Genomic DNA, 10,000 nt, shown 5'->3' with positions numbered 1-10,000 from the left:
GTGTTTGTGTGTGTGTGTGTGTGTGCGCGCTCTTCATTAACACGTCAGCTCCTCCGCTCTGAGGTGACACATTAAAACATTCTCGGTTATTCTGCTCTGCTTTCATTTGCATAGATTAACATACTAACGAGAGGAAAGAGGAGCCGGACCCATAAAATCAAGCTTTTTTTTTTTTAAATATATGAAATGTTTGTGGTGTAACCCGTCCCTCTAAAAGCTATTTTATTTATTTATTCCCTTATTTATTTATTTTTTATGTAAATGTTCATGTTCAGTAATCTAATCTGTGTCTGTGAGAAACGTGTGAAACAGCTGATGGGTGTGTGCCAGCGTCTGTTTCACACTTTTCTGTTTAAAAGGGAACATGAGAAAGAGGAAGTGGTAGACAGAAAGATAGAAAGAGATCAGATGAAGCACTGAAGACATGAAGGAGAGAAAGAGAAGAAAGGAAGAAGGGATATAAAGCAGGGAATACAACATTAATGTGATGAGCTGTTAAAAAAAGAGAGACAACATGAAAGAGAGAAGGAGAAAAGACAAAGGATAGAGGGAATAAGTGAGAAGGAAGGAGGGAAAGAAGCAGGGAGACAAGTTGAGAAGACAAAAACGAGTGATGCGATGAAAAAGAAGAAAAGAAATGAGGAAGGAGGGTTTTTTAAAGAAAAAGAGGAAGAAGTGGTGAAAAGAAAAACAAGCCACTGACAAAATGGAGAGGAAAAAAAAGGAAGGAACGAAGCATCAGAGAGAGAGGGAGGACGAAAGATAAAAACAACAGTGAGACAAAGAAAAACTGATGTGAAGAAAAGAAAAGGAGCGAACAAACGCAAGAAAGAAGAAAGGAAAGAGGGTGGAATGAAGGAGGGAAAGAAGGAAGTAGGGAAAAAGTTAGGAGGAAAAGAAGATGAGAAAGAAACAAAGGAGGAGGGAAGGAAAGGACGGGAATGTAAGAAAGAATGATATAAAAGATAGAGGAGAGAAGAGGAGTGAAGGAAAGTATAAAATGATATAAATGAAAGAAGGGAAGGAGGGATTTAAAGAGGGAATGGTGTAAAAAAAAACTGACATGATAAAGAAAGGAGAGAGGTAGAAAAGAGTGAAAGATGCAGACGGTGAAAGAAGGTTGCAGCAAGGAAAACGACAAAATGTGGGAAAGGAAGGAAGAAGGGAGGACGGAAGGAAACAGGAAGGAAGGAAACAGGAAGGAAGGAAACAGGAAGGAAGGAAGGAAACAATTAACCACAAAGAAATCGGAAGGAAGTGGTGAAAGACAAAAGAGAGAGAGAGAGAGAGAGAGAGAGAGAGAGAGAGAGAGAGAAAACAACAGCAGGACATCTGAAACACACACACATACTTCTTTCAACTCCTCCCAGTGACAAACAATGAGCATGCACACACACACACACACACACACACACACACACATACACACCCACCAACCAGCAGAATATATGTGTGTGCTTCTGAGAGGAAGTGAAACGACAGAAAAGGTCTGAAGCGTGTTTGTGTTTGTGTGTGCGCTATATGAGCAGCTGTTGAAGGTCACTGCCTTCCGCACGCACACACACATATATTCACACACACACACACATATATACACACACACACTTCCTCACTGTTTCAGTTTCAGAAGGTCTGAGAATAAAATACACAGGAAGTGAGAGAAGCTTTTTATATATTGATATTAAAACTAAAATGTTGTGAACACTAAAATAAACACACACGCACATACACACACACACACACACACTAACAGATAATCCGCCTTCACATAATCAATATACATATTGACTCTCATATTGATCATTTCTATGTCTGAACGTTGCTTTATGTTCTGCTGAGTGAAGACGTTTCATTATAAGGGTTTATGGTGAGTTGGTGTAGCTGCTCCCCCTGCTGGCAGGAAGGTGTAGCTGCTCCCCCTGCTGGCAGGAAGGTGTAGCTGCTCCCCCTGCTGGCAGGAAGGTGTAGCTGCTCCCCCTGCTGGCAGGAAGGTGTAGCTGCTCCCCCTGCTGGCAGGAAGGTGTAGCTGCTCCCCCTGCTGGCAGGAAGGTGGAACTGCATCAAAAAGTCTCCACACGACACAGAACATGATTCATAATGTTGTTTATTTTTAAATTATAAAAATATAAATACAAGTTTAATATAAAAAGAGCTAATTAGGCTCTGTGAGGGCTCGGTCCTTCCTGGTTTTGGGTTTGGGGGCTGAAACAGAGAAGAAGGGAATAATAATGTTAGAGAAAAGACGAGTGAAGAATATTTTTTTTAAAAGGAAAGAAAGGAATAGTTTGGAAGAGAAGAAAAGAAGAAAAGTTTGTGTTTCTGCTCCTTTGTGAATTTTTAAGACAAACTGTCTGAAAAGAAAAGACAGAAAATGGAAAAGAAAGATGAGAGAAGATGAGAACAGGAAAAAATAGAAGATGAAGAAGAGGAAAGAAATAGAAGAGGATGAAGAAGACGAAGAAGAAAACAAAGAAGTAGATGAAGAAAAAGAAGAGGATGAAGACGAAGAAAACGAGGACGAAGAGGAAGACAAAGAAGAGTATGAATATAAAGAGGAAGACAAAGAAGAAGACAAAGAAGACGAAGAGGAAGACAAAGAAGAGGATGAAGAAGACAACAACGAAGAAGGTGAAGACGAAAGAGAAGACAAAGAGGAAGACGAAGAAAAAGAAGACGAAGAGTAAGATGAAGAGGAAGACGAAGAAGAAGACGAGGAGGACGAAGAGGAAGGTGAAGGAGACAAAGAAGAAGAAGAAGAAGATGAAGAAGAAGAGGAAGAGGAAGAGGAAGAAGAGCAGATAGTTGTTATTCACCGTTTGGATTTTCTTGTTTGTAGAAAGTTTTCAGCATCTCGACGGCTTCTTCTGCTCTGTGACCAGAAACACACTGAACACAAACACATCATTACATATGATGAACGTTCATTTAAACATAATAATAACAACATGAAGCAGTCAGTTAAAGGTTTTCCTCTCTGTAATGATTCCTCCTGTTCAGACTGACTATTAAAACCTTCTAATGAGCTTTCGTAAAGTGATGGAGGACTAAATCCCCACAGTCATTATAAAGTAGATGATCAGCTTCTATTGAGCTTCATCAGTGTGAGTTAGTCATATCAAGTGATATCTGACACATTTACAGTCTTTTTAGCATCAGATTCCCTCTTAGTGTTTCCCTGTTGAGCTGTGGTGTAACCATAGTAACAAAAAGACTTTGCTACTAAAAACACTGTAACGTTGAAACATAGAAGATGAAGATTTGACTCATTTGGACGACTGAAGCTTCATATTAGCTTCAGATCAACTTTTAACCTTTGTGTCGTCCTCCCGGGATTGTTCCTTCTTTCCTTCCTTCCTTCCTTCTTTCCTTCATCCATCCCTCCTTCGCTCTTTCTTTCCTTCCTCTCTCTCTCCTCCCCACCTTCTTTCCTTCCTTCCTCCCTCCCTCCCTCCCTCCTTCTTTCCTTCCCCCATTCCTTCCTTCCTCCCTCCCTCCTTCTTTCCTTCCCCCATTCCTTCCTTCCCTCCTTCCTCCCTCCCTCCCTCCCTCCCTCCTTCTTTCCTTCCTCCATTCCTTCCTTCTTTCCTTCCTCCCTCCCTCCTTCTTTCCTTCCCCCATTCCTTCCTTCCGTCCTTCCTCCCTCCCTCCCTCCCTCCCTCCTTCTTTCCTTCCCCCATTCCTTCCCCCATTCCTTCCTTCCCTCCTTCCTCCCCTTCAGATCAACTTTTAATCCACAGAAGGAGGACTGTGGGTTTAGTCCTCCATCACTAACATTATAAATGCATAATAAAGGGATCTTCTAATGCTCAGTATGAACAGGAGGAAATCACTCTGACAGTTTAATAGAAACACACACAGACCTTGAACGTGGTCCCGGTGTGAGGAAGCTTTGCAGAGGAAACATCCAGAACTGAACCGCAGCCTCCAAACCGCTCGTTGCTGCAGCCGTACACGACCACCGGGATATCTGACGGTGATCGGTGAAGGAGCGATAATCAATCAACACTGGAGCTGCAATGATTAGTCCATTAGTCGATCAACAGGAAAGTATTTGAATTATTGTTTTAGCCCATTTTTAAGCAAATATGCCAAATATTGCTGGTTCTAGCTTCTCAGATTTGATGATTTAATGATTTTCTTTGTCAGTAAAGACAGTAAACTGAACATTTTTGAGTTTTCTGACTGTTAATCAGACAAAATAAGATGTTTAAAGATGTAACCATTGACTCTGGGAAATTACAATTTACATTTTTACTATTGTCTGACATTTTATTGATAAAACTAAAACTAATCAGCAGATGAATGACTAATGAAAATAATTGTTAGTTGTAGCCATAAACCACACACACATGTGTCATATGTCATTTTTGGGGTATTTATATAGACTTACATTCATTTCCTGGAGACTTAAACTTAACCACTGACCCAAAAATAAGCATTTTTTTTAATTAAGGACACAACTTTTGTCCTTAATGCACAAGCAGTCCCCAATAAACTGGTGTCATGTCCAGTTAGTGACCCCGAAAGTGGCTTAAGTCACACACACACACACACACACACACACACACACACACACACACACACACACACACACACACACACACACACACACACACACACAGTTTTACCTTTGTCACTTTTAGGGTGTGTATATGGACTTGCCTTCATTTCTACTCTAACCCTAATCATAACCACTGACCCAAAAATCAGCGTTTTATTACTTGGGATCACACACACACACACACACACACACACACACACACACACACACACACACACACACACACACACACACACACACACACTGAAGGATACTGAGCAGACGCAGGGCTGCAGCACACATGATGCACGGCTCCACGGTGACGTACAGGGCCGTGTGCTCACACACGCTCCTCACATTCAGGTTGCTATGGCGACACCAGTCCAGGACCTGGTCCAAGGCCACCATCTCAGCGTGGCGAGTGGCCTGCGACACACACACACACACACACAAACACACACACACACACACACACACACACACACACAAATACACACACACACACACAGAATGTTACGCAGGGTTTGACGGAGGTTTGTTAAAACAAAGACGATGAATTCAATATTTTTCTTACATTTTTGGTCTCGTTGACCTCGTTGCGTCCTTTCCCGATGACCTCATCGTTATAGACCATCAGACATCCGACCGGTACCTCTCCGTTATCCAGAGCGTCTTTAGCCTGCAGAGACACATTCACAGGACATTAACACACAGACACTTAGACAGTCACCAATACATCAAATAATAGAGAAGCTTTTGTTCCTTACTGACGGCTGATTACATTAAAATGTTGCATGACTGTTAAAATTAGACTAAACTGAATTATACGGGAAAAAAAGTTCTGTTTCTTGACTTTTCTCTTCAGGTTTAAATTATAATTTAATGATATAAATGTTCTAAGTTGCATTTTAAGACTTTAAAGACTCTTTAAGGAAAGACATTTGTGTCTTGAGCTGCAACAATTAGTTAACTAATCGATGAGTGTGTGAATATTTTTATTATCTTTGGGTTGTGGACTGTTGTTCAGGACTAAATAAAGCATTAAAAAAACATCTTCTTGAGCTTTTGGGAAACAGTGATCGACATGTTTCACCATTTTCTGACCTGAACTTGTGGATTCATTGAGAGAATAATCAACAATTTTGCTGATAATGAAAACTAACACTACATGAGGCCTTTTTATTGACATTTTATGATACAAACTTCAGTGTAAAACTGCAATTAATGGATTATTTTCATCACTGATTGATCTGTTGATTATATTCTTGATTAATCGAGTAGTTATTTGGTCCAAAAAATGTAAGAAAATGAAAACAAGTGTCGATTAGACTAGTGTTACCCACATTAAACACATGCTCACTTCACCTCAAATGTCATGTTTTTGTCCACAAATCAAAGATAATTAGATGAGATTAGATGAACTTTATTGTACTGAAGGAAATTTGTCTTGGGCTAAAAGTGCCAGCTGCACATATACCAACAAATACATAATAAGCACAGAAAAACACAAACATACATGACAACACAAAATAACAAAATAGTGCTTCAAAGGGTAAGATGTTGCACAAGATCAGATAGGAACAAAGTAAAAACAATAAAATGGATAAAACTATATGACACAATGGTTGCAGCCGTAGCTCAGTTATTAATAGCATCCAAACATTGATTAATGTATTGATTACTGATATCTGTCCATTATCGATCACCCACCATGTGAAACGCGCTGCACATCCATCTCTCAGCATCCTCATCAGAGGGGCAGAAACTCTCCTCTGTTCCCATGGCAACGACTACTACTATTAAACCTCAGTAAAACTCATATAACTCACATTTAATGAAGTTTAAGGCTTATTATTTCACTTTTTAGGGACGATTTCTGCAGCTGTAGCGTTCACAGCATGAAAGAGGAAGAGGGGGAAGATAATATTGGTCGGACCAAGACCGGATGTCCCACGTTGTGATGCGTCAAGTTAAAAACAATAAGATAGAAAGAAATCCGGAAATATGAAATATACTGAGTCTGATGTAGTCAAAGTATCACAATAAAAGTATATAAGTATTATGAGCGATGTAGTATGCAGTATTACAGTAAAAGTACTGCTGTATTATGAGCGATGTAGTATGCAGTATTACAGTAAAAGTACTGCAGTATTATGAGCGATGTAGTATGCAGTATTACGGTAAAAGTACTGCAGTATTATGAGCGATGTAGTATGCAGTATTACGGTAAAAGTACTGCAGTATTATGAGCGATGTAGTATGCAGTATTACGGTAAAAGTACTGCAGTATTATGAGCGATGTAGTATGCAGTATTACGGTAAAAGTACTGCAGTATTATGAGCGATGTAGTATGCAGTATTACGGTAAAAGTACTGCAGTATTATGAGTGATGTAGTATGCAGTATTACAGTAAAAGTACTGCAGTATTATGAGTGATGTAGTATGCAGTATTACAGTAAAAGTACTGCAGTATTATGAGTGATGTAGTATGCAGTATTACAGTAAAAGTACTGCAGTATTATGAGTGATGTAGTATGCAGTATTACGGTAAAAGTACTGCAGTATTATGAGTGATGTAGTATGCAGTATTACAGTTAAAGTACTGCAGTATTATGAGTGATGTAGTATGCAGTATTACAGTAAAAGTACTGCAGTATTATAGTGATGTAGTATGCAGTATTACAGTAAAAGTAGTGGTTTGGTCCCTCTAACTGATATATTATTATATATGACATCATTAGATTATTAATAGTGAAGCATCAGTGTTAGAGCAGCATGTTACTGTTGTAGCTGCTGGAGGTGGAGCTAGTTTACACTACTTTATATACAGTTAGCTAGTTTAGTCCAGTGGTTCTCAACCTAGGGGTGGGGCCCCTCCAAAGGGTCAGCAGATAAATGTGAGGGGTGGTGAGATGATTAATGGGAGAGGAAAGAAGAAAAAACAAAGCTCTGATACACAAATGTGTTTTCAGTTTTTGGACTTTTTCTCTAATCTTTGATTTTTGCTGAAATATTGGATTATTTGAACATTTATTGAAATGAAACCATGTGAGAAGTTTAGAGGGATAAATCACTATTTGGTGGAGCTGTTAACAACTCATAGACATCTGAAATGTGAGCCTGACTACACACTGCTTTTTGGTTTCATCTTTAACAATGTGTTGTACTTTAAAAGCTTGTATCATCCATTGTGTCACATTTTCATCTGTAAAGTAACTAAAGCTGTCAAATAAATGTAAGTACAACATTTTCATCTGATATGTAGTCTTTCAATGTTAATTTGGGCTTCATGACTTGTTTAATTTAAGACAGAACTTAAAAACTTGTGAACTCATCCTTTAAAATCAAGCCCTGATTTTATTTTGAAATCCACAACCGGAAGTCCCGTCGTATCTCTCTCCTGATGACGCTCAGCACGTTAAACATGTCCGTAAAATAATCCGCACAAACTTTAAACAAGTACAGGGTGGGTTTTTTGGTCAGTTTTTTTTAGCTTCGTGAATCCCTCATTGTGCGAGGATGTTTTCGTCTATCTGGAGTTTTATTAAACGCCATAAAAGGAAGTTTATTTTCTCCGCAGCTGTAGTTGGAGGTGAGTTCCTGTTAGCTGCTGAGCTACACACCAGACTCCAATAGAAAAACTCCACTTATAATGTTATTTTGGCTGTACCTAAAAATATACACCATTTGAGATATATTTAAATAGCTATTATAAATATATAGGAGTGTCTTTTTAATTCGGCATATATTTAATCTCCATTTAACAACATTATGTATACTATAATCAGCTGTTTCCTTGCTCTCAGCCTCCCATCAGGTGTATTTTAATGGAAGCTAAATGAGGTAAAACTGAGCCATAAAAGTACAAAAATTAACTTAAATGATATTGGTTTATCCCGAGTTATAAATGACTTGTACCTCAATGTTAGTATTTGGTTATATTTTATTTTAGGTGTCTTTTTTTTAATAAGTAATACATCTTTAAATTGATAGAAAATTGAATGAAGTTTGGTTTGAGGGCTGCTAGTTAGTTAGCTTTATAATAACTTATTAAATCACTAAGCTGCTTTAATGTGAGGTAGAAATGAATTATAACAGATGAATAACAGCTTTAACTAAACTACTGGTTAGTCAGTGTTATGTAGATGTGTTTCTTGTAGCTGGAAATATAAGATGTCTTATCAAATGTCTACTTATTTGGTAATAACATGGTGATAGTTTATCTAGAAATGACATCAGCATGTGTTCAAAGTCCTGAAAATCCTTTAAAAGTTTGTAGGTTTGTTATTTGTAAGGCTAATAAAAGCTTTTGGAAATCATAGGATCTGGTTATTAAGAGTATGAGCCTTTTTATTTTAATTTTAACACCTTATAGCTTCTTTTCTTTGCTTAATAATAGACACATTTATAGATATAGTAGGTTTTAATCTATTACATGACCTGAAATTGTGACTTGTATTAAAGTAAGGCTACAATGACTTATTATGTATTATTATTTTTAGTTTTTTAGTCTATAAAATGTTAGAAAATTGTTAAAAAATGGTGACCACTGCTTCCCAAAACCCACAATGATGTCCGTTAATGTCTCGACTGATAATCTACAACCCAAATATATTTAGTTTATCATCAAAGAAACTAGAAATATTCACATTTGAGGAGCTAGAACAAGATAATTTGTACATTGTGTCATCCAAACGATGAAGCAATCATTAAATAAAACAGCTGATGACTAATCTACCAATCATTAAAGTTGGATTTGGTGTTGTTTACTGTATTTATTATGAGCTTATACTCCTCTTTAACTTGCCGTGCCTCCCCCAGGAGTTTACTTCCTGGGTAAATATGCCCAGACGAAGATCAGAGACATCCAGGAGAGGGAGGCGACGGAGTACATCGCTCAGGCCAGACGGCAGTTCCACTTCGAGAGCAACCAGAGGACGTGCAACATGACCGGTAACCAGCTCACACTCAGCTTCTCTGTCTCTTTATTTCTTTAGAGTCAAGTTGGATCAAAGCTACGATACAGGAAGTCATAAGTTAAGTGTGATTTAAGTGTTTTTTTTAATGTCACAGTGCTGTCGATGCTCCCTCCGCTGAGAGAAGCCATCGTCAATCAGCTCAACTCAGAAAGTCTCACCGCACTACTCAAGACCAAGTGAGTGGAAGCATCTTTAGTGGTGTTAAAGTAATTATCCCTCAATCAGCTAACACACTAATATAACACACTTACTGTATATTTAACCCTTAAACAGGCAACGTTAGGAGCATGATTAGGTTAAGATGGCTGTTATGTTGTATATGTGCTTTGAATTGGTAGAATTGAAGCTTGTGGTTGCGCAATACTTCGATAGAAATGATAAAAATCAGTTTATAAACTAGTATAATGTGATATTAATGAGCAGAGAAAGCAAGAATGTATCGCTTCTCTATATTAACCCTCCTGTTGTCCTCGAGTCAAG

General features: G+C 38.2%; 2 protein-coding genes across 2 annotated transcripts in view; one reads left to right on the top strand and one right to left on the bottom strand.

The window, feature by feature from the left end:
* Nucleotides 1-2,120: 2,120 nt before the first annotated feature.
* adat2 (adenosine deaminase tRNA specific 2) lies at nt 2,121-6,433 on the bottom strand. Its single transcript, XM_062436897.1, has 6 exons — nt 6,251-6,433; nt 5,115-5,219; nt 4,816-4,966; nt 3,861-3,967; nt 2,814-2,886; nt 2,121-2,202 (listed from the first exon to the last, which is right to left on the bottom strand). Exons 1-6 carry the CDS (start codon nt 6,320-6,322, stop codon nt 2,153-2,155), a joined length of 558 nt encoding a protein of 185 aa, XP_062292881.1. The 5' UTR covers nt 6,323-6,433; the 3' UTR covers nt 2,121-2,152.
* Nucleotides 6,434-7,958: 1,525 nt separating this feature from the next.
* The window catches only part of pex3 (peroxisomal biogenesis factor 3), an 8,961-nt gene continuing 6,919 nt past the window's right edge, over nt 7,959-10,000 (top strand). The window contains exons 1-3 of the mRNA XM_062436890.1: nt 7,959-8,133; nt 9,363-9,494; nt 9,615-9,696. Coding sequence (XP_062292874.1) covers nt 8,061-8,133; nt 9,363-9,494; nt 9,615-9,696 — 287 coding nt within the window. The 5' untranslated portion in view covers nt 7,959-8,060. The remainder of the gene's footprint in view (nt 8,134-9,362; nt 9,495-9,614; nt 9,697-10,000) is intronic.

The sequence above is a fragment of the Scomber scombrus genome, chromosome 17 (assembly GCF_963691925.1).
Source record: "Scomber scombrus chromosome 17, fScoSco1.1, whole genome shotgun sequence".
NCBI lineage: Eukaryota > Metazoa > Chordata > Actinopteri > Scombriformes > Scombridae > Scomber > Scomber scombrus.
Note: the sequence above shows the minus strand (reverse complement) of the source record. Positions and strands in the feature narration are given on the sequence as shown.